This window comes from Trachemys scripta, chromosome 6, assembly GCF_013100865.1.
Source record: "Trachemys scripta elegans isolate TJP31775 chromosome 6, CAS_Tse_1.0, whole genome shotgun sequence".
Lineage (NCBI taxonomy): Eukaryota > Metazoa > Chordata > Testudines > Emydidae > Trachemys > Trachemys scripta.
The window spans coordinates 32125088-32149809 of NC_048303.1; the positions used below are offsets into that span (position 1 = coordinate 32125088).

The 24722-nt window shown below is 41.7% G+C and overlaps 1 protein-coding gene across 3 annotated transcripts in view; it reads right to left on the reverse strand.

Moving 5' to 3' along the window:
• The window catches only part of IL6ST (interleukin 6 signal transducer), a 54646-nt gene that overhangs the window by 22056 nt on the left and 7868 nt on the right, over positions 1–24722 (reverse strand). For 2 of the 3 annotated variants that reach the window (XM_034773226.1, XM_034773228.1), the window contains 7 exons: positions 20204–20515; positions 18675–18807; positions 17101–17261; positions 15517–15668; positions 8471–8651; positions 6373–6455; positions 4878–5097 (listed from right to left, as the gene is read on the reverse strand). In XM_034773226.1, coding sequence (XP_034629117.1) covers positions 4878–5097; positions 6373–6455; positions 8471–8651; positions 15517–15668; positions 17101–17261; positions 18675–18807; positions 20204–20515 — 1242 coding nt within the window. The remainder of the gene's footprint in view (positions 1–4877; positions 5098–6372; positions 6456–8470; positions 8652–15516; positions 15669–17100; positions 17262–18674; positions 18808–20203; positions 20516–24722) is intronic. The other variant, XM_034773227.1, reaches the window with a different exon arrangement.

Consider the following 24722-nt stretch of genomic DNA (forward strand, 5'->3'; position numbering starts at 1 on the left):
AGACTGTTCTAGATTTGATTCTGATAAATAGGGAGGAACTGGTTGAGAATTTGAAGACAAAAGGCAACTTGAGTGAAATTATCACGAAATGAAAGAATTCATTATTCTAAGGAATGATAGGAGGGAAAACAGCAGAAATAAAGATAATGGGACTTCAAGAAAGCAGACTTTAGCAGAACTCAGAACTGAGAGATAAGATCTCGTGGGAAGCAAGTCTAAGGGGGGAAAAAAAGTTCAGAAGAGTGGACAGTTTTTTAGAGAGACTTTATTAAGGGCACAAGAGCAAGCTATCCTGATGCTTAGGAAAGTGAGGAAGTATGGTAAGAGACCACCCTGGTTTAACCAGGATATCTTCAATGACCTGAAGCTCAAAAAAGATGTACAAAAAGTGGAAACTAGGTCAAATTACAAAGGATGACTATATTTTAAACCTCCCCCACAAACACAAGCACGTAGGAACAGAATTAGAAAGGCCAAGGCAAAAAAAATGAGATTAAACTAGCTAGGGACAAAAACAGTAACAAGAAAACATTTTACAAATACATTAGAAGCAGAAGGAAGATACAGGGCACTAGGTCCATTACTCAATGGAGGAGGACAAGACAACAACAGAAAATGCAGCAGTGGTCAAAGTGTTGCATGCCTTTTTTGCTTCAGTTTTCACCAAAATAGGTCAGAAGTGATCAGATGACTAACACAGGGAACATCAGAGTAAATAGGGTAGGATCAGAGGCTTAAAAAACAGAAAAAGAATAAGTTAAGAATTACTTAGACAAGTTACATGTCCAAGTTGGCAGGCACGGATTAAATACATCTTAGAATTCTTAAGGAACTGGCTGAAGAGAGGTCTGAGCTACTAGTGATTATCTTTGACAGCTCGTGGAATGGAGAGATCCCAAAGGACTGGAAAGGGCAAATACAGTACCTATCTATAAAAAGGGGAATAAGGACAACCCAGGAAATTATGGACCTATCTGCTTAACTTTAGTACCCAGAAAATAATGGAGCAAATAATCGAACAATTTGTAAGCACCTAGAAGATAATAAAATTATAAGTAACAGTCAACATGGATTTGTCAAGAACAAATTGTGTCAAATCAACCAAATAACTTTCTTTGACAGGGTAACAAGCCTTGTGGATAGGGGGGAAGCAATAGATGTGATGTATCTTAACTATGGGTAAGGCTTTTGATACCCCCTCACAAGACCTTCTCATGAGCAAACTAGGGAAATATAGCCTAGATAAACCTACTATAAGGTGATTGCAAAATGGTTCACAGTCAAGCTGGAAGGGCAGATCAAATGGGGTCCCACAGGGATCTGTCCTAGTTCTAGTTCTGTTCAATATCTTCATAGATTATTTGGATAATGGCATAGAGAGTACAGTTATAAAGATAGGAGGGGTAATAAGAGCTCTGGAGGACAAGATTAGAATTCCAAATGATCTTGACAAACTGGAGAAATGGTCTAAATAAGTAAGATGAAATTCAATAAGGACAAAGGCAAAGTACTACATTTAGGAAGGCATAATCAATTGCACAGATGGGAAATCACTGCATATGGAATTAGTACTGCAGAAAAGGATCTGAGGGTTACAGTGGATCACAAACTAAATATCAGTCAACACTGTTGCATTAAAAGTGAACATCATTCTGGGATGTATTAGCAGGAGTATTGTAAGCAAGACTTGAGAAGTAGTTCTTCTGCTCAGCTCAGCACAGATACAGCCTCAACTGGAGTACTGTAAAAAGCAACAGATTTCAACAGCTTCCACCCCACCATCAACCTCAGCCTGGACCAATCTACACGGGAGGTCCACTTCCTAGACACCACAGTGCAAATAAGCGATGACCACGTTAACACCACCCTATATCGAAAACCCACCGACCGCTACGCCTACCTTCATGCCTCCAGCTTCCACCCCGGACACACCACACGATCCATCGTCTACAGCCAAGCACTGAGGTACAACCGCATCTGCTCCAACCCCTCAGACAGAGACCAACACCTACAAGATCTTCACCAAGCATTCTCAAAACTACGATACCCACACAAGGAAATAAAGAAACAAATCAACAGAGCCAGACGTGTACCCAGAAGCCTCCTGCTACAAGACAGACCCAAAAAAGAAACCAACAGAACTCCACTGGCCATCACCTACAGTCCTCAGCTTAAACCACTCCAACGCATCATCAGTGATCTACAACCCATCCTGGACAATGATCCCTCACTTTCACAGACCTTGGGAGGCAGGCCAGTCCTTGCCCACAGACAACCCGCCAACCTTAAGCATATTCTCACCAGCAACCACGCACCGCACCATAACAACTCTAACTCAGGAACCAACCCATGCAACAAATCTCGATGCCAACTCTGCCCACATAGCTACACCAGCAACACCATCACAGGACCTAACCAACCAACTACAACATCACCGGCTCATTCACCTGCACGTCCACCAATGTTATATATGCCATTATGTGCCAGCAATGCCCCTCTGCTATGTACATTGGCCAAACTGGACAGTCACTACGTAAAAGGATAAATGGACACAAGTCAGATATCAGGAATGGCAATATACAAAAACCTGTAGGAGAACACTTCAACCTCCCTGGCCACACAATAGCAGATGTAAAGGTAGCCATCTTACAGCAAAAAAACTTCAGGACCAGACTCCAAAGAGAAACTGCTGAGCTCCAGTTCATTTGCAAATTTGACACCATCAGATCAGGATTAAACAAAGACTGTGAATGGCTATCCAACTACAGAAGCAGTTTCTCCTCCCTTGGTGTTCACACCTCAGCTGCTAGCAGAGCACCTCACCCTCCCTGATTGAACTAACCTTGTTATCTCCATACTGATTTATACCTGCCTCTGGAAATTTCCATTACTTGCATCTGAAGAAGTGAGGTTCTTACCCACGAAAGCTTATGCTCCCAATACTTCTGTTAGTCCTAAAGGTGCCACAGGACCCTCTGTTGCTTTTTACAGATTTAGACTAACACGGCTACCCCTCTGAAACTGGAGTACTGTGTCCAATTCTGGACACCACACTTTGAGAAAAATGTAGACTAATTGGAGAAAGTCCAGAGGAGAGTAATAAAAGTGCTTAAAGGTCTAGAAAATGTGAGCTTCTAGGAAAGATTGAAAAAACTGGGTTTGTTTAGTCAGAAAGGGAAGAGTGAGGTGGACACGATAACAGTCATTAACAATCTTTATCACCTTCCTCTTTTCAAATATGTAAAATTGTTCTCCTTATCCAATGAGGCCAGGACAAGCAGTAACGGGCTTAAATTGCAGCAAGGGAGATTTAGATTAAACATTAAGAAAAACTGCCTATCTGCAAGGGTAAGTTAAGCACTGGAACAAATTCCCTACTGAGGTTGTGGAATCTCGGTCATTGGAGGTTTTAAAGAATAGGTTAGACAAATAGCTATCAGAGATTATCTAGATCAGAGGTTCTCAAACAATAGGGCAGGCCTCCAAAGGGAGGCTTGGGAATGTGTCAAGGGAGATGTGTGTGGGGGGCTTTTTTTTTTTTTTTTTTTTTAAAAAGAGCTCTGGCCATCAGCCCTGAGTGGCTGGGGCTCCTGTAGAAGGGCCGCGCACACGTGGAGCCCTGCTGCCAAGGCTCTCCTTCTTCCCCCCACCCATTTCCTCACTGGGAGGCAACCCAGGCTCGGGATCGCCTTCCTTCTTCCGTCCAATCCCTCAAGCTGGAGGTGGTGGGGCTCTGGCTGTCAGCCCCGGGGCAGCAGCAGCACACAAGTAAAGGTGACAACAGGGTGCTAAGTCTGCTGCAAAAAAAGTGATATCACTTTTCACACTACCACCCTTACTTCTGTGCTGCTGCTGGTGCAGAGTTGGCATCTGAGCTGGGCGCCCGGCCAGCAACCACTGCTCTGCACTCTGCCTTCAGAGCTGGGTGGCGTACTTGTGGGAGTGGGGCTTAAAAAACTACAGACAAAGAAAGCACAAAGCGATCAAGTAAATCTGAGAACCACTTATCTAGATAATACTTAGTCCTGCAACAGTGCAGGGGACTGGACTAGATGACCCATCAAGGTCCCTTCCAGTCCTACATTTCTACGATTCTATGCACATATGAGAAAAGACATTGAGAAATCAATGTTTTTCTGAAAATACATTAGAGATCTAAATTAATCTGCTATTTCTTGGTAGAATAAGAACAATTTCAAAATTCAAAAGCACTTTCCAAATATCAACTAGTAAGTAGCCCCAGGTTATAGGGAAGCTGAGAAGAGGGAATATTACAGCTGAAGCAGAAGTAGTCACGGAATCCGTGACTGCTGTGACCCACGTGATCATGTAGCACAGAATGATGTGGAAAGGCAAACAGAGAAAGAGAAACAGAATGGATGGGAGTGGAGCATGAAATGGAAGGGTTAAACTTTTCCACTAAAAACAAAAAGCTTATCACATTATATATGGCTAAAAATACACGAATAATTTAATATTATGACAGTTAGCACAGGGGATGTTATGCAGTAGTGAACTGGAGAGGAAGTAGTCTGCACAATCACTATGGGGAAGGGAGATTGATTTGTGGTCAATCAAGATGCGGCCACACTGTGAAAGAGATAGAGAATCCCCAATTTGAAGAGACCTATAATAAAGAGTGTTCACATTTATTCTCACAGTTTATAAATACAGTGGTAGTTTAAATACAAAGAAAGAAAACTGAGGCTCTTCTAGTATTGTATTGCTATTATGAGACTTAAGTGAACTCATTAAAGATAACATCTCAAGAGTTGAGATTTTTTTTTTTTTTTGGGGAGAATTCTTATTTGGCAGACTTTCCTGTTTTTATAATTACAAATACATTTGATTTCTTAAAAATCAAGAAAGAAACTAACCTTTTGAGTTACTTGCTGGAATAAGCAAAACCGATGGGGGAGATCCACCAATCCTGTTATGAGCAGTTACTGTCACATCATATGTTCCATTTGTTAAATTTAAAGTCAGGTTTGTGCTATTAACACTGTATTTTTCAGACGCACGTGATAGAGGAGGTCTTGCTCTGACAGTCACTTCGTATCTTAAGATTATTCCATTGGCTTCAGAACGATCCAATTCCTGTTAAAAAGTGGTTTAGTTTTATTTCATGTCTTATTGATGTTGACCTCTATCACCTGTGCCTTCCAAAAATAAAGATTATTTTCTTTACTTAGTCTTAAAAAGTTTGATTTTCTCTGCTCTGTGCATGTGATATTTCTAGACAATAATGAAAAAAGTGTGACAACAGAAACCAAGCGTCCAATCCCATAAACCTCTCTCTCACCAAAAATCCTTACACACGTGAAAAAGGCTTGCAGGATTGGGCCTCAGGCTTTAACTGGAATACAAAATGACATTAAATAGGTTTCCCTTAAATGCGCTATATATGAGCTAGATATTATTATTAGTCAGAAAAAGGAAAAAAGACACTTCTGTCTCTACATTATTTGTAATATTCCCTCTTCTCAGCTACCTGAGAACCCTAAGCAATCCTCTTCCTTCTCCGACATCACCACATATGTTCTCTAAATAGAGATAAGAAATCAGCAAATTTCAGTTCTAAATCCTCTTGTTGAGGCAAGTTAACACACCCCCTTTGCAGATGTTAGGTAATTGTGCCATAGAGAAGATAATGGAGCATCAGAAGAGCTTTTCCCACCTCCTTTTTCCAGACAGAGCTAACAGATAAGTGTTAAAAAGGAGAACTTGGGTCTACCTTGTCCGTAAGTTTCTCAAATTTGGACTGATTAATCCAAATAAGGAAGATAATCTCTTGCAGATGACAGTATTGTAGCTAACACCATGGTCTTTAGTTTATGCACCAGTTACATTCAGAAGGTCAAATCACACCTCTCACAGCTGTTTCAGGCTATGACATGGTCACACTGGGATGATACTTTTCTTTTTTAATGAAAGCTTGTATTTTACAGAAACTGTCTCCAGTAAGCAGGCAAATTATGGTCTCTGGGCTGGGAGTCAGAATATCCCTTAACTAGAAAGAATTCTCTGTACACTGGTTATACCTAATATTTACAGAATTTAACTTAGTTCCAATACAGTAAGACAGATGATAGCTATTTTTTCTATCCACACTCCAATGCATATGTAAATATTCATGAAAAAACTATTTTCGTTACACAACATAATAAGCTTAGAGAATGCAATAGATCATCATAAAACATGGATTATTCTGATTATATATTCAAGTTTTGTTAGAGGTGAAGAAATTGTTTCACTTCCACACCAAAAAAAAAAAAAAATAATAATCTGATTTTAAAGAGTGCCTATAAACTTTTTCTATTGTGCCTTAAAGACTTGTGCAATCAGGTAATCATTTGTAATACTACTACTTACCTTCCATATCAGATGCACAGTCCAGAAGTTTGGAGAGTGAGATATGCCAATCTTCCTCCATAGAGGTGGTCCCTTAGATGGTTCTGATATGAAAAAAAAAAAAAAACAAAATTTAAGAGGGATACAGAGATTTTCTTCATTGGCTTTAACTCATTATACTTTAGCATATCATTAGTCTCCTGCATCTCTTTAACAAAAGTGTATCCAAGCTAGATAATGGTGTGTTTCAGTATTTCTTTGGGATCCCCTTCCATATAGTTACAAAAAAAATAGATTGTATGCAGTGTTGTCATAGCCATGTTGGTCCCAGGATATGAGAGAGACAAGGTGGGTGACCTGAAGAAGAGTTCTGTGTAAACTTGAAAGCTTCTCTCTCACACCTACAAAACATAACAATGGCCATACTGAGTCAGACCAATGGTCCATCTAGCCCAGTATCTTCCAACAGTAGCCAATGCCAGGTGCTTCAGAGGGAATGAACAGAATAGGTAATCAAATTATTCAGCCCTGTTGCCCATTCCCAAGTTCTGGCAAATAGAAGTTGGTCTAATAAAAGATATTAGCTCATCCACCTTACCCCTCTCCTAAAAAAAGAGATTGTTAACTGGAATAATACAATAAGGTTTCTTAGAGTAGAGCCAGTGTCCTTCCTGGTGTGTAAGCCAGGAGAATGCGTTCAATCTTTTAGAAGACTTTCCACACAGGGGTTACTAACACTACAGAAATATGGCTATTATCTTTGAATGGATATTCTAAATCTTGTTATTAGATTGTATACTATTTCTCCTGGCACTTGTATTCTTGGGAATCTGAAATCTCACCTACGAATGTTTTAAAATAAAAATCAAAGTGATTAATAAAAATACCCACAGACCAATCATGATTTAGAACTTTTGGCAGCTTTGCTGCATTTGATGGTTTATGCAAGGTTCCAAGAACATCAAGGTAGAGGCTCAACAATAGCCACTTTCCGCCCCTCTTGTGGAGTGGAACCAAAACTAAGGAGAAACAATTTGTGGTGGCAGGGGAGATTTTTCCCCTTCTATGCTTTACATTATGTGGTAAGTGAACATTTGGACAACTGTTAGTAATTTGGAAAGTTTCTGGAAAAAATGGAGTATAAACCTTTGATCATTAAAAAAATACCACACAAATATTGCCATTCATAGACTTTAAGGTCAGAAGGGACCATCATGATCATTCCATCTTCTTATGGGAGAAGCAGAGATTTGGTTCTATTGGAAACCACCAACACATATTACATTCATGTCACTGCCAGTATAGACCAATTAGCATAGAGGAGTGACAAGTGAATGTGGTAAGCAAGAGAGTTTTGTAATCCCCACTGTACCATTTCAGCAGCGAATGTGCAAAAGAAGCCTATCATCTCCCATCAATTAGCAAGACTGCTGCCAATATTGCTGGACAATAGTATGTCAAATTATACACATTTGCTTTCTTTTAACCCTTAAAAATCAGGCAAGTGTAACCAGCTTGAAGGTGGAATACACTTTTAGCATTATAAACTTACATCCACTATACTCCCCCTCAAAGAGAAGATTGCCAGGGATAATTAACCTCTGCTAAGAATTCCACGCAAGTCAAGCCATAACACCTACCAAAACTAAGGTGCTTCCAGACTTGTAACACAAAAAGGATAGCACCAAAGTGCTGCTTTAATTGCACCTTTACATTGTACTGTATTTAACATTGTATTGCACTGAACACTGTATTGTTAAAACCTGACCCTGTTCTTAGGGCTTGGCTTTAACAACAAGGGAATGAAGATAGAGTTCAACTCAAGCCTTTTCCCCAGGCTTGGCTCCCTCTAGGGTTACCACTTTAGGCCTACTACTCAGTCCACATCCTAGATCCCTTCAATAAAGTTATTCCCACTATTCTTGAGAGCCATTGGCCACAAGGGGTAATTAGTCATGTGACCAAGTCAGCAGAACCCACTTAAATCTTTCCCAGCAAGATCAATACCTGCTAAAAGGGCAACATTGCAAGCAACCACAGCCCAACATCTAATATATTTTGGAGTATCACAATAGTTAATTCTGTAGAAAAATAAACATTAATATCAAATACTACTTACTAGCTTCAGATGTGACCCCACTCTTTTCTTTACTCCAGTCACTCCAGTAGCCCAACCCATCTTTCTTCATACAACGAAGTGAAAACACATACTTTGTATAAGGCTTAAGGGACTGAACAGTGAATGAAGTTCTGGGTGAAGCTGTATCTTCAGGAGGAACCTGCAAAAGGTAAAAAGAGGTCTTTAAAAATGTTACTAGCTATCCAGCAAGATCAGTTAAACCAGTGTACCATTACAATCCTCTTCTGAATAGACTTTCTAACACTAGGAGCCCTGTGCCTTGGATTACTGATTTAGCACAGCACCGAATCAAGTCCTGAAACTTCAGTCATTAACTCTGCATTCTTTGACTTCCAGGAGCTTCATTTCTCAATCAGAGTGGAATATATATAATTTTTTTGGTGCAGAATATATACATACAGGGTCATGTCGTCCATATGAACAGCTGTATGTATTTTGCACTTCACTTGTATTATAATCCATCTCATGCAGGATTATTTTTATTATGCCAAAATTTCTGAATAGTTTTTAAGTAATTCACATTTTTCATTGTAATATTCTAAAAACACCTACTGCAGAAATCCCATCCCTGCCTTCTCATACATGCAGTTCCCCCTCCCACCGTTTAAGATTATTCTGGTCCCAGGTTCAGAGGTAGGAATATTTGCTCTGGCCCAATCACAACCTTAATGTCCAATATACTGCAAGCCATCCATGTTATGAACCCCTAATTTATCCAGTTTAAGAGCTAGAAATCACCCTGTTCCTGATGATGTAAAGCATTTACGGTTTAGTCATGTTGATTTAGGATATATTTGACCTTAAATCACGACACCACAATTTTCCATAAAAACTATTTTTAGAATTTTACACAGAAATTGGCACTAAAAAGAAAAAACACAAATGTTTTCTCCCTCTAAAGTCTGCACAGTAGACTCACATTAGTATACAAGTTTTTACAAGCAGAGACATCAAAAAATTACTAGCAAACAAGATTCATGTCATATACATGCAGAGAAAGATCAATGTGAAGAACTATAAAGGTTTTAATTCCTGTTTGTTTAAGATGACTCTTCATAACTCACTCATAAGCTTTGCCAATGTGATTAAATGTGGCCATTCTAAACTCACACTAATCCAACCTTTACACTACATATTGTGTGTGTTTTAGTTAAGATTTAGAAATGTAGTAGGTAAAGACCTTTCTGTAAGTGCCTCAGAATTGTCATATACACATTTTATTATTCATACTGTAGCAGTGGCAAACAAAATTAAACAAGTTTGTATTTCATCCTGGAAATACAATCCTCAGAATAATATGATGATAGGCCCAGACCTCCAGATAAATAAAAGTCACATCTACCCTATGAATATAATCTCCTGCTATTATAACTTTCAGTCACATTTGTCATAGCAAATCCCTCACATGGCAACAAAAGTGGCTAAATTTATCAAGCACATAGAATTAACACCTTGAGAGTTCAGAATAAGACCATTAGAACACCTGAGAGAAGACTTCTCAAAGTGTTCATAAGTGGTTTAGTCTTCTAGCTGAAATTACTTAGAGGAAAAGAAATTAACCTCTCCGCCTCAGTACGATGAAATAAATCACCCTGTGCAGTAACTGTCTTCGAGATGTGTCCCCCTGTGGGTTCTCCACTTTAGGGTGCGCATGACGTCCTGCACCTTTGATTGGAGATTTTTGGTAGCAGTGCCCATTCAGCTTCTGCATGTGCCCTACCCATCTTTGTGCCCCATGCTGAGGCTACATAGGGCTGCGCAGCTGAACTGCCCTCAGTTCTCTCTCTACTGCGAAGCCCCACAGAGGCAGCTCCGGAGAAGAAGGGAGGAGGGTAGTTTGTGGAGCACCCACATGGACATACATCCCAAAGAACTCCAGTTGCTGCACAAGGTGCATAACCTCTTCTTCTTTGAGTAAAGTGTACCTGTGGATACTCCACTTTAGGTGACTCCCTAGAAGTAACCCCTTAAGAAGGGGGGAGTTTTGGATCAGTCTATCACTGAAGAAAGAACTGTGTTGCCTACTGCAGCATCTGATCTTGCAGCATGAACTAAGGCACAATGGTCAAAAAAAGTGTGCACTGAGAGCTATTTTGCAGCTTGTAGATTTCAGCAACTGGAATAGGGCTGCAGACAGAATTATCTAGAAGAGTGCACAATCAAATCTATGAGGAGGTGGAGCCTCAGTGAAACCATAAACAGGCAATAATGAGAGATCCATTTAGAAATTTCTGAGTGGAGACAGATGCTCCCTTAGACCTCTCCGCAACAGACAAAGTCTATGGGCCTAGTTCTGTCCAAATAAAATACTAATGCCCCTTAACATCTAGCGTATGAAAGACAGACTCCTACGTAGATTGATTCGGCTCAAGAAAAAAAAACAAACGGGAAAGTGAACAGTTTGCTTAATGTGGAACTCAGAAGAAACCTTAGGTAAAATCTTTGGATGGGATTGTAATGATACCTTCTCCTTGGAGAACACAGTTCCAACGGGCCTGCCATTGGAACCTCCAGCCTTCCCAACCCTTCGAGCACAAGTGATGGCCACCAAAAAGGTTTTGTTCATAGTCAGATGTAGCAACAAGCACGTAACAAATGGCTCAAAGGGCTGTTTCATGAGATTGTTAAGAACCAGGTTGAGATCCCAAAGCAGCATAGGGGCTCTAATCTGTCGAGAGAGATTCAAAAGGCTTGTTAGGAATTGCATTGTGGTCAGAGAAGCGAAAGAAATCGAGAAACCTTCTTCTGGCACATGGAATGCTGTTATTGCTGCTAAATGAACCTTGATGGAACTCATACAAAGGCCTGAAGTTTTCAACGCCAATGGGTAATCCAAGATTGTGGAAAGAGACAACCTGGTATGAGAAAGATGGTGCTGGTTACACCAAAGATTATATCTTCGTCACTTCTAAAGTATGTCTTGTAGATTCTTTTCTGCTATTTTGTACTTCCAACGAACTTGCAGCTTTTAGTCCCAGAAACCACTAAGGAACCGTGCCTGCAGTTGCAGAATGTTCAGACTGGTGTCAAGCATGTGACCTGCATCCTGAGACAGCAGTCAAGGTTTGATCAGGAGTTGCCATGGACAATAAGAGTCAAGTTTGATGAGGTAAGGAAACCAAACTTATCTTGGCCATGTTGGTGCAATCAAAATGACCTCGGCTTGGTCCTGTCTGATATTCATAAAGACCTTTAAGAGTAATGGAGTTGGAGGACAAGGGGAAAAAGAAAAAAAACCAAAACCCGTTTTGCTCATTTAATGAGAAAAGCATATCCTGGAGACTAGGGATTCAGTTACCCTCTGGAACAGAATTTCCTGCACTTTGTGTTGGGACCATGGCAAAAAGAAGGCTAGCCTCTGGAAATCTTCAAGCTAGGAATATTTCATTGAGGACTTGAGAGTCCAACTCCCATTCATAATTTAAGGAGAAATATCTGCTGAGATCATTTGCCATGGTGTATTGTATATCCAGGAGGTAAGAAGCCAAGATGACTGACTATCTGATTGGCTATGTACCAATTTCTAAAGATTTATCGGTTTGGCGCAGAGCAAGGGGCAATATGCTCCACGCTGATGACCGATAATACATGCAAGCTACATTGTCTGTCATGATCCAAATGGACTTGTTTTTGAGTAACGGAAGAAAATGAAGACAAGCATTTCTAATCGCTCTTAACTCCAACAGACTTATGTGCAAGTTCTGTTCTTCTTGAGGCCATCTGTCCTGGACTGCGAGAGGACCCATCTCAAGAGGAAAGTGTCCAATGTTAACATGACCATAGAGGGATTCTGGCTGAATGGGATTCCTACACAAACCTTGGATAGATTATTCCACGAGGTGAATGACTGTAGGATTTGACTGGCTACAGATACCTGCTTGTTCAGACTGTGCTTGTTGGGTACAGAAACTGTTCTGAGCTACCCCTGGAGACATCAAAAGGTGCAACCTGGTGTTTTGTGTAACAAAAAATGCAAGATGCCATGTGTCCCAGCTGTTGCATGTCCTTGCTGGAACTTGAGGGCTGAGCTGCACTCTTTGGATAAGGTCCTTTAGAGCAAGAACCTGTCAAGAGGGAGATAAATTTTCTCCATTATCAAATCCAGAAATGCTCCTATAAAGAGAATTTGTGGGGGGGGGGGGGGGGGGTTAAGATCTATTTCTATATTTATTTGCAGGCCTAGACTTCAGAATGAAGTTGTTGTTTGAACTGCCGACCACATCTTCTGAAATGACTGACCCTAGCGATGCCAGTCATCAAGGTAGAAAAAGGCACTTGGTCCTAGACAACAGAGGTAGGCAGCTATGACTGCCATGATTTTTTAGAACACCCTTGCGGCAGATGACAGGACGAAGGGTCTATTGTCAGAATATTTAATTATGAAATAAACCTGCAAACTAAACTAAATATAAAAGTCAAACATTCTCCAGACAAAAGTACATTTACAGAGCACCAGTTCATACATGTCTAATGAGACATACTGGAAAAACAAGCACAACACATAAAATACCAGGACCAAAGTCACAAATTAATCCTGTGTTCAATGTATGCATCTTTAGTGAATGCTCTAATGACACATTCCACACTGTAAACCTGGTTATTTATCTTCATTCAGAGCATCATAAGTAATTAGCCTGAATCAAATTCCATCAGTCCTTAATGTTGGTGGCCAAGAACTTTTAGATTTTCCTACTGCAATTGTCAATGGATATCATCCAACAAGATGGAGGCAATTAGAAATGTGTGGTTAGAGACTGACAAACCAAATTCTCTCTCTCTCACACACATTCACACACACACACACACATTCACACACACACACACATTCACACACACACACACACACACACACACACACACATTAAACTCAACAGAAGTGTTGTGGAAAGATTTCTAATGAGGGTAGAAGTTCTGAAAGAAAGCATCTGAAAAATATTGCAAGGTAGACTAGCACTGTGAATACCTGAAAGTGAAAATGACCACAGATTGTTTCATTCACATCATCTGAGGCCATGTCTACACTAGTGATTTTACAGTGGCGCAGCTGTAGCGACATACACTGACAGATGCGCGAGTGTGGTCAGCGCTAACTTATGTCGCTCAGGGGCGCATTTTTTCACACTCCTGAGCAACAAGTTATATCGACAAAAGTGGTAGCACAGATATAGCCTAAGGGATCGCACAACCTGAACTCTAGTAAATTTTTAAAAAGTGAGTTAAATAGTTTCAGACACTAGATCAGTTGCCAAATCTCCCAACTAGTTTTTAGTGGTCGTACCCATCATTTTTTTGTTCTTTAAAAATGCTGTTCATTTCCTATTGTTGTGAGAAAAAAACATTTAAAATAAAGGAGAAAATATATAAAGGGTTCTTGAAGAGGGACAGAGAAAGAGAGTGAAAGGGCAGGTTGGAGGTAAATTGGATAGCATAACCCAAAGTAATGGCCTCCAATATCCATTTGTCCAATGTTATAGCCTCCCATGCTTGATGAAAGAGAGACAGGAGGTGCCCAAAATGAGGAAGGGGAGTTGTGTCATGCAGCTGTGAAAACCTGGTCATTGGGTGGCCTGGACGCTTGTTGTCCAAACAAAACTGGTGTTTGGACAACGCTGGAGACTAGGATGAAGCAGTCAAGGCAGCCTCAGGATTTTTCTTTGAAAATCTTGACCTCTTAGCTGGTTTTTCTGGTGGCCTATGGTAGGCAGAAAATTGAGCAGAGCAGAATCTTTGTGCTGACTGAGACCTGCTAAACGTCCTCTTTTGTACAGGTGTGTATAACCCTAAAGACTGAAGTATTGTCACAGAGTCCTTCAGGGTATGAAGTGAGTAGTCTGTGGAATCTGCGAAAAGCATCTGCCATCAAAAGGTAAATATTCCACTGGGGATTGTGTCTCTTGTGGAAACCCAGACAAATGAAGCCAAGAAGCTCACGTCATCACTACTGTGGTGGAAACAGACCAGGTTGAAGTGTCTGTTGCATCGAGAGAAAACTGCAGCGTTTTTGCCAAGAACTGACCCTCCATTATTATGGCGATGTACTGTTCTCGATGTTTCTTTGGCAAATGGTCAATAAAGCATTGAACTACTCATAGTTCAGGTAGTCATATTTCGAAATCAGCACTTTGTGATTAGCTATCCTGAACTGTAAACTGTAATGTTGCTGCCGAGTAACACCTACGACCAAAAAGGTCCAGACGTTTCTGGTCCTTCTTATAAAGGGAGGTTTCCGAATATGTTGCTTGCTCCTTTCATCGACTGCATCCACAACCAGAGAATTTGGTGCTGGGTGAGAGAATAAAAACTCAAAAGATACCATGTCCCAGCCAGGGATTCTAGCAACCTGCTTGCATGTAGTGGGGGTAGTGGTGGTGGGCTGTTACTGGAGTTTGCCAGCTGTTCTTGGCTGACTCTAGGAGGGCTTTATTAATTGGCAGTACCACCAGGCTGAGGCAGAGGTGTGCAATATGTCCAGGAGCTTGCAATGGGAATACTGGACTTCTTCCAGGGAAATTTGCAAGGTGCCAGTGACTTGCTTCATCACTTCATTACTGGAATAGCCTAAAGTCATCAGCCAGTGATAGTGGCATTACTGCCTTGTCAGGTGACAATGAAATGTTTGTAAAAGGGGGGGGAGGTCACCTTCTTGTCTATACTTGCCTCTTTCTCCTCAAAGGTTTGCTCAGGCTCAGAGCTAAGAAACCACTGAGAGTCCCTTCCCAAGAGCAGTAAAGAAGCGAACTAAATGAGAGAAAGGCTATCAGCAGTCATAGGTATCAATACATAACGGGACAGAACACCCCCCACACCCCAAAATAAACATCACTGAAGAAAAATAATTTATGTCGTGCAGTAAAGCAGTACTTCTGGAGGTAGCAATACACTGAGGAAAGCATGGCTTATATAGTACCAACGAAGGGCATTGAAGCAACGGATGAGCTTCGGCTGCACATGGATGGTGTATGGAGACTCTGGATTAATGTGGCAGAGTGCACAAGAGGTCACTAAAACATTTAAAATAAGGTTACCTCCATCCAGTCTGGGCTGTCACTGATCCTGTATCGAATAATAAATTTCAGCTCCATCTCAACAAGTGAAATTTGGTTCTCCCATGACAGTTTCAAGACAGTGGGTAGTTCTCCTGAATTGACTGCTAAGTTGTGTGGAGGTAGAGGTTTCACTAGAAGAGAATGAGAAAGTACTGAATTATCCAAGTGCTGTACTGTTTAATTCATATGTATAGCATGAAGTATGGTATTTAATATACCTGGCATATTTTTATTGGTTTACAAGTTCATTTCTCTTTTCTATTATCTAGACCAGAGGTGGGCAAACTACAGCCCACGGGCCACATCTGGCCCACGTGAGCCTCCTGCCCGGCCCCTGAGTTCCTGGCCCGAGAGGCTACCCCCCAGCCCCTACCCTGCTGTCTCCCCTCCCCCGCAGCCTCAGCTCACTGCGCCGCCGGCAGAATGCTCTGGGCGGCGGGACTGTGAGCTCCTGGGGCAGCGCAGTTGCAGAGCTGGGACCTGACCCAGTGCTCCGTGCTGTGCGGTGGTGTGGCTGGCGCCAGCCGGGCAATACAGCTGTAGCACCGCCAGCCACCGGTGCTCCACACAGCACGGTAAGGGGGCAGAGAACGGGGAGGTTGGATAGATGGCAGGGGAGTTTGGGGTGGTGGTCGGGAGTGTGAATAGGGGTTGGGACGGTCAGAGGGCGTGGAACAGGGGGGTTGAATGTGGGCAGTGGTTCTGGGGGGGCAGTCAGGGGACAGGGAGTGGGGGGAGCATCAGGGAACGGGGGGGTTGGATGGGGCCCCCGTCAGGGAGCAAGAAGTGTGGCGGTGGCCAGCGGTCGGATGGAGGGGCAGGAGGGGGAAGGCTGGGACACGCCTGGCTGTTTGGGGAGGCACAGCCTCCCCTAACCAGCCCTCCATACAATTTCAGAAACTCAATGCAGCCCTCAGGCCAAAAAGTTTGTCCGCCCCTGCTCTAGACTACACACTGACAGTACCAGATGCCTGGAGAGTGCTCTTTCTTTGGAGGAGATAATGTATTGCGGAAAAGCTGAACAATGAGGGCTATAATTTTCCACCTTTCAGAAATAAAAGGCCAGATTCTAGTCCTTCTTACAGCTGCATAAACATAGCTGGAGTAGTACTACCCCTGCCTAGGGGACTATACTATAATGGTTCCTATGGCACCCCTCCAGTCCCAGTGAAGACATGACTCTACTCTGGTAATAACTGGCTGCCAAAAGGCTTTTTTGGGGTGGGAATTGATAGGTGCAATTGGTTGCTACACTTTACATTAGAAACTGGCTGGGTAGCAGGCTGCTTCTCTCCCCGTCCCGTCCCATCCCCCCCCAATCTGGAGTGAGGTGGGGAGAGAAAAATCAGAATCACCTTTCACATCAAGACCTCTGCCCAGCACTGCTCAGGATCTAGTCCATAGTATACTACTTTTCTGAGCACTACTGTTGCCAACAGCTTGAAGTATTTTACAATATAGAAACAGCATCTACACTCTAGTTCAACAACATTCAGAGCAGTAACAATTAGTTCTATTGCAATTCTTCAGTACTTCAGTATCTTAATTAAAGTATATAGTTACCAATGTCCACAGGATCAAAATCAATGTGCTCAGATTCAGCCTTCCCAAGGGCATTGTTAGCTTCCACCCAGACCTCCAGGTTGACAAAAAACTGAACATTGGAAATGTCACAAGAGTTATTTACACCTTGTGGTTCGCAGTCAGACAAGGTTTCTAGTGGCCTAAATTGAGAGTTAAAGAAAAAGCAAGGTAAAAATAAAGCAGTGGTTTGCATTTATACGAAGCACTTTCTATCCAAAGATCTCAAAGTGCTTTAAAAAGGAATGAATCTAGCCCATATCATACAGTAAATCTGCAGCAAAGCTGGGACCAGAACACTAGTCTCTCAAATCCAAGTCCCATGCCTTAACAAGAAGCCCAACCCATCCTTAGTTATGGAATTAAAATACATAACTTTTTTGTAAAGTGATAAGGTGGATGAGATGATATCTTTTATTGAACCAATTTCTGTTGGTAAAGGAAACAAACTTTTGAGCTACAGAGACCTCTTCCTTCAGGTAAAGTGATAGGTATAACATGAAAGGGACCCAAGCTCCAGACAATATTAGAAGCTCTAATGGATGACCTATGGTGTATATTCATTGCCATAAAACTTCAGTGCTTGCACTGCTTTACCTCTCTGCAGCTTTCAACACAGCAACAAGGTGTCACTGACTTGCTTACAAGACACAGCTGCAGTAGACAACACATAACCACAATGGCTTCAATTCTTTTCAAAAGCTACTCAGAATTGGGATGGGAATCTATTCCTCTTCCCTAAAACTGATCAGCTGGGGAGTCTTGCATCCACCCCAGCAACCTACATGAGATCTCCTGAAGAGGTTGAGACATGCAATGGACCCTGTAGCGAACAATTCATTGACGACACCCACACCACCCAGCTTTCATCTAATTTTGAACAGATATTACCATTGCCTACCTTGAGAAGTTTAGTTACAATTAAAAGAGATACCAACTCCTGGATGCAAAGCAATTGGCTGGTTGAAACTGAACCTAAGCAAGACTGAAGTAACACCAGTGGGAGAGTAGAAGCAATTTGAGCAGCTCACAGCTTTCCCACCATAATCAGAATCAAGGTTAATAATAATAATTTAAAAAAAGCAGACATCCAAAAAAAAAAAAAAAAAAAAAAGCTATCTTCAAGGGTAAAGAACATAAGCCACTGGACTATCACCATTCAGATTTATTTACCTGTTCAGCATCAGTTACAGCGATGCTTGTCACAGAAATACCCATAACTGATGCAGAATCTGGTTCAAGCTGTACAATAGCTTAATACCAATGAGATCTGTACAAGACTCTCTTCCCTGCACTTTCTCGGTCTTGGAGAAAAATCATTTTATTTGCTTAAGTTTAAAATCTTAAACTGTAGGACAAACTTGAGTTGTCAAATGTTTTACCCTGAAACAGGCTACAGCAGCCTCAAAAGTCTAGATTTACAGTCTAACAAAAATATATTCTTTTAAAAAGTTTAACAAGTATTGGAACAGTTTTATTTAGCCTACATGCAAAACGCTAAAAATGATTAAGATGGGATACACCTGCCTTTTATAAAGCTTAGACAAGATACTTACCATTGAGATTTTAAACGGAAATCAGTGGCTAGGAATGTATCTCTTCCAGGATTCCAGGTACAAGTCATGATAAATTTAGTTTTTGACATCTGATGCACAATGCAACTCAAATTTTCAGGCTTCTCTGGGGGCACTGTATGAAAAAAGTTACTATATGTAATTTATGTGCACATACATTTGATTCCAATGAAAGCAGCGATGAATACACAGTTGCAAGAGTAATTTAGTTAAAATGGGAAACAATTTATTTACTGCTGCATTTAGTAAATGCTAGATATTAGGAGATAGAGAAGATCTAGTGAAGTATAATGCATAGATGCCTTGAAAAAAAAGTCTGTAGTGGTAGGAGTCATCACTGAACAGAAAGCATCTGATTTGGGGATGGAATGAAATTTGGAACAGGGCAAGGCTTAGAAGGCTAGCACAGAATGCACTGGAATGGAAGGCAGCAACGGGAGTAGTGAGACAGCAGATCGGTTTGTGAAGGAAAAGAAATAAGAGACCACACATTGCTGTAGTATTGATAATATTTCAGGAGTTTAAGCTATGAAGATGTTAACAGATCATAATGGCTTATTACTATAGATAGGTTCTCTCACATACACAAGATACCATGTGCAGAATGGGTAAAAATGGGTAAAATTCATCCCAATATAGAGAGCCCACACCTAATCTCCAGATATTTTTATTGCTTGGGGCCTAAGCATGCGTTTTCTGCACTACATTTTGTTCTTCATCATGTTGCAAGTACTAAGACAGACAACATGGTACTCCGCGCATGGCTGAGTTAAGTAACCTTGGAGTTGGATTTCTCATTTATATATGTTAGAAATATTCTAGTCTCCTACCACTAACTTCCAGAGGATTGCTATTTGTGGTGTTGCAATATAATTTCCGAAGAATACTTTCTTTCTACAACTACTGCATTCCAATGATAATATGCAATTTTGACAGCTGTGAACATGATGAAGAGCACGTCAGTTGATAACGCCATCAGAAACTGAACATGAAGTTTTATGAACATTATTAAAAAGAAAAAAAATAAGTTAAAACCCAAACAGATATTGTGAGAATGAGACACAATCACTAAAAATATGCTTTAGAAAAATAAGACTCTTCAAGAACCACATTCTTTCTATCAAGCCCTTCATCAGCTCAATGATTTCTAAGAGATACCATTTTCATTGTGACACGTTCACATTTTCTTCACAGAGCTTCATGCATGTGCAGTTCACTTGGTACCCTTTTACATATATGAAATACTTAATGTATTTTCTGCTTTGTGGATCATCTTTTTCAAAGTACTTTCATTTGTTCTGTGTGTTTAGCTTTGGGAGATTTTTTGTACAATTGTTCCAGAGGAAGAAGGGTTAAGAGGATACACCAAAATGTCCTTGAAAAACATTTTCTACAAGGCAGAAAAGAAAATGGAAACTTGCCAACATTATACAGTATCTCTCTGTACATAAACATTTAATGGGAAATTTATAATGTCCAATGAAGAAAAAGAGGAATAAAAAGCTACTTACGGCCCAGTATAACTGCAATTCCATAGATATTCTGCTCAATCTGTCCATCTGCTAAAACGTTGCATGTCAGAGGAGTAGCTAAAGTAGAGGTGTCACTAAATGTGACACTGGACACAGTTCTGTTTATTACACGGTATTGTTCTTTAGGCACTACAGAATTTTTGATTTTCCAAATAATCTGATTGGCATGTATATTGCCAAAGTCAAGACAACTCTCATTGAGAATGCACAATGCTGTAAAATTGGAGCCAAGGGTCAACACTGGAGACTCTGGGATAATGTAACCACATGACTGTACAAGTCCACCTGAAACTAAAAGGTATAAAATCAATTTGAAATATCACATTTCCATATGAAATCTTTGTATTACTATTGTTACAAATAATCTTTAACACTACTGCTACTGAAAGATTAGGAAAAATATTTGTGGAGACTATTTTGTGCACCTGGCAGTATATGTGTATAGACAGTTACACTTGACTTGCACAATACAGTGTATTTTTTGTCTAATGCACTAGCACGAGCAAATCACTCGTGCACTGATTTAGGGGAAGTTCGTGTGCATACTCTTCCTCGGGTATTGCAAGAGAATGTTACCAGTAACAACAGAAGAACTGGAACTGAAATGACAGAGACAGAGAAAATGAGATTAAAGATAGGATGCTTAATTATCTTTGTTTTTTCTCCTACACTCATCCTCTCCCCACTGCTGGAAAGACCTTTGTAAACAACAACAAAAATACCCATTATAAAAATTCTGTATATACTATTTTAAAAGGTGCTCTATCAAAAACGTGACTTCTGAAATTATTCAGTCCCCCCCACCCCCGAAAAGTTGCTTGAGCAGCAATTACCACAACAATCATATTTTTAGGAAATTCAGGAGTTATTTTTCTCTTCTTTTAATGAATCTCTATTTAGCACAGGAGTGGGCAAAATACAGCCATGACTAACATTTCTGTCAGGCCTTCTCTGCCCCCTCGTGTTCTCTGAATCTAGGCTGCTAAAAGTCCTGCGGTGCAGTGGGGCGCTCAGGCAGGCTGCCTGCCTGCTGTGGCCCCACGCTGCTCCCGGAAGCGGCCGGCTGCTGCTGACACGTCTCTGCATGCCCCTGGTGGTGGGGGAGGCAGCTCCATGTGCTGCCCCAGCACCATCCTCACAGCTCCCATTGGCTGGTTTCCTTGCAGGGGCGGTGCTTGTGGGCGCAGGCAGCACATGGACACCCGCTGCCCCTCAGCCTGCCTGAGCCCTGCTGCGCTGCCAGCCGGGAGCCACCTGTGGTAAGTGCCTCCCAGACTGAGCCTGCACCTTGCATCACCTCCCACACCCCAAACTCCTGCCCCAGGTCAGAACCTCCTACTGCACCCAAACTCCCTCCCTCCTGCATCCAAGCTCCCTCCCAGACCCCGCACTCCCTCCATTAATATAGTAGAAATGTACGGCCCATGACAACTTACCAAGATCCATGGAGTGGCCCCCTGAGAAAATTATTGCCCACCCTGATATAGTATATTGAAATGAATGGAATATATATTCATTAAAATCATGAATACAATCCATATCTGTTTAGATTCCCACTGAGCAGTTATTTGCCATACTTAATTCCCCTGGACATGTAATGAACCAAACAAAAGAACTTTTGTTTTTCTGAGTCAGTCAACTGGTGACCAGCTAGCAAAGCCCAATCATGGGGCATATGCAGGTCATCTATATTTCTCACTAGGAAGGCAGTGGACTTCATGCAACTAATCACAAAAAAACAGTTACCTATTTTGCCTATTCTGTAACTGCTGGTCTTTGGGATGTGGATGCAGACACGTATTCCACTACGGAATGTGTGCGCCCAGTACACTGAAGCCAAAGAACTTTGCCTAGCCATATCCATAGGGTCAGCGCTTGTGCCCTGTGGACATTAGCCCCTCCCCAGGCTATTTAAGAGCAGCACTCTTCTCGGTTCCTTTGCACTGAACATCAAGGGCAAAGACACTGATGCAGGGGTGGGGGAATGGAGGATGGGTTGGGGAATACATGTCTGGACCCACATCTTGAAGAACAGTTACAGAACTATCTTTCCTTCTTCGAATGGCTGCAGATGTGTATTTCATTCAAGTGACTCACAAGCAGTACTTGTAGGAGGTGGGGCTCAGAGTCCATTTCAACAATGACTTTAAAACTGCCTTGCCAAAATTTGCATCTGATAGAGATGCTGCGGAAACAGCATAATGTTTGGTAAAAGCATGTACTGAAGACCATATCGCAGACCTGCAAATGTCCAATATTGAAATATTGGTGAGTAATGCAGTCAATGTTGCTTGGGATCTCAAATGAGACTGTAATGTCTGTGGGGCACAGACTAAGATACTTCATATGCCATGGTAATGCAGGAGCCATTTGAAAGCAGTCTGCAAAGAGATTGCCTGACCCTTCATAGGAGACAAAAGTTGAGGAGAGACCTGAAAAAGGATTTGTCCCCTCTAAGAAAAATGCCAGACATCGTCTGACCTCCAACATCTGAAGAAGTTGTTCATGTGAATTCAAATATAGTTTAGGAAAGATTATTGGCAAGTAAATCACTTGGTTAAAGTGAAACTGCAAAACAACTTTTGACATAAATTTTGGATACCACCATAGGGCCACTTTGTCTTTGAAAAACTGAGTACAAGAGGCTCCAACATAAAAGTCTGAAGCTCACTTACAACTGCTTCATTGGGGGATGACGAAGAGGATGCCTATGGTACTGAGCGCTGGTCCAGTTCCTGCTCCTCTTGTGGCTGCTCATGAGAGGGATCTCAAATCTGTTCAGTGCCAGGCTTGGCACTGACCCTAGGGTGCTTGCAGCATTGATGCTAGACAGCCAGTAGATAGACCCAGCTGAGGTAGCTGCAGGGATGCTCTTGACTGGTGGGTGGGGGGGGAAGTGAACTCCCACCTGTTCCAAAAGGGCCACTGTTATGGCCTTGGTTCCCAAAGGTGCATGGTCCCAGGGTCCTTTCAATAACCCCCTTACTAGTACTGAGTCTGAAATCAGGGCCGGTAGGTGGTATAACCCAACAGTGGGATCAGATAGGTTGGGACACACTTCTTCAGAGTCCAGTGAAGATAATGACTTCCTGCAGCCAAAGTAGTGCTGTACCCATCAATACCAGTGAAGAAGGTTCAGACTCTGAAGGGGAACTGGGGATATCATCTGTGGCTTTCCCCTAAACGGTACCACTTTAATCGATACCCTGATGGGTGAATCAGCTAGAACTGTGCAGTGCAGAGGCGAAGTCACTGACATCAGTACCTTGGGTGCCAGGCAAGTCTTTTGAACTGCTGGTGACAGTAGCACCAAGAGCTTGAACAACTCTCTTGCAGCCTCAATTGTTTCAGGAGCAGATGGTACTGGGAAAACAGTGAGGTAATCTCAACGAGGGTGTTTCAGGAGCCAGTCTTGCAGACCTGTACTGGGCTCTAGAATCAAACTCCAGCACTTAGAGGTGTACTCTGGGGAACGTGTCCGCTTTGAATGCCCTCATGATTCCTTAGAACAGCTTGACCTCTTCACCTCTTTCAATGATCCCGGTACAGAGTCCAGTTTCTTATGCCTCTTCTTTGGTATCAGTAATGCCAATCTGCCCTGTAGTACTAGTAACACTGGAGGCATGCTATGGAGCGACGCCAAGGTGCTTGGTACTCGGACGTAAGTAGATGTCTCAGATAAGAGGATGTAGTGCCAATTCTAGAAGCAGATATTTCAATCTAGTTGCCCTGTCTTTTGTAATGGGGCTTAAAGCCCTTACAAATGCCACATTGGTCACTCATGTTAGCCTTCCCCAAGCACTTAAAGCAGCTGGGGTGAAGGTCGCTATTAAGCATTACCTTACCTTGATACCCAGAGAGTGAGGCATCTCGCTGGTAACAGGCCTGGTAACCAAAACAACAATTTTTTTTAAAACACTAATCAACTAACTACTAAAACTACACTAACTATACAACGTGTACTATTTACAAATTCAACTGAAGACTTGCAGATTCAAGGAAAGGGAGCTCCAACAACCATCATGGGAGGCTGTGGGTGGCTCTGCCCTTAATGCCGGCATGCAGTACGTGAGGCACCAGACGACACTCATGCCACCCCGATGGGCACTGCTAAAGGGAAAAACTGACAATCCTGCACTGGAATGCGCACACCGACAGTGGAATTGACATGTGCAATCACTCAATGTGGCATTTTCTGTTGACTCACATTAATTCCCTTCTTTTGAAGGGAACGCTTCATGACTCTCACAATTGTGAGCCTAAAATAATTAAGATCTCTACTGAAGAGAGAGAAAAGTACAATCTGGATACTGAAATGCAGAAACAATGTAAGAATTACCACAACCAGCACATGATTTATTGATTACATATACTATCGTAGGCCTCAGATACTAAAGGGGGAATGAGTTACAAACCCACTTTTTTTAATCTGTTCAGGTATTCAGTATGCAAATTAAGCATAAATTAATAGATCACTAGTCTAAGAATTACAGATTTA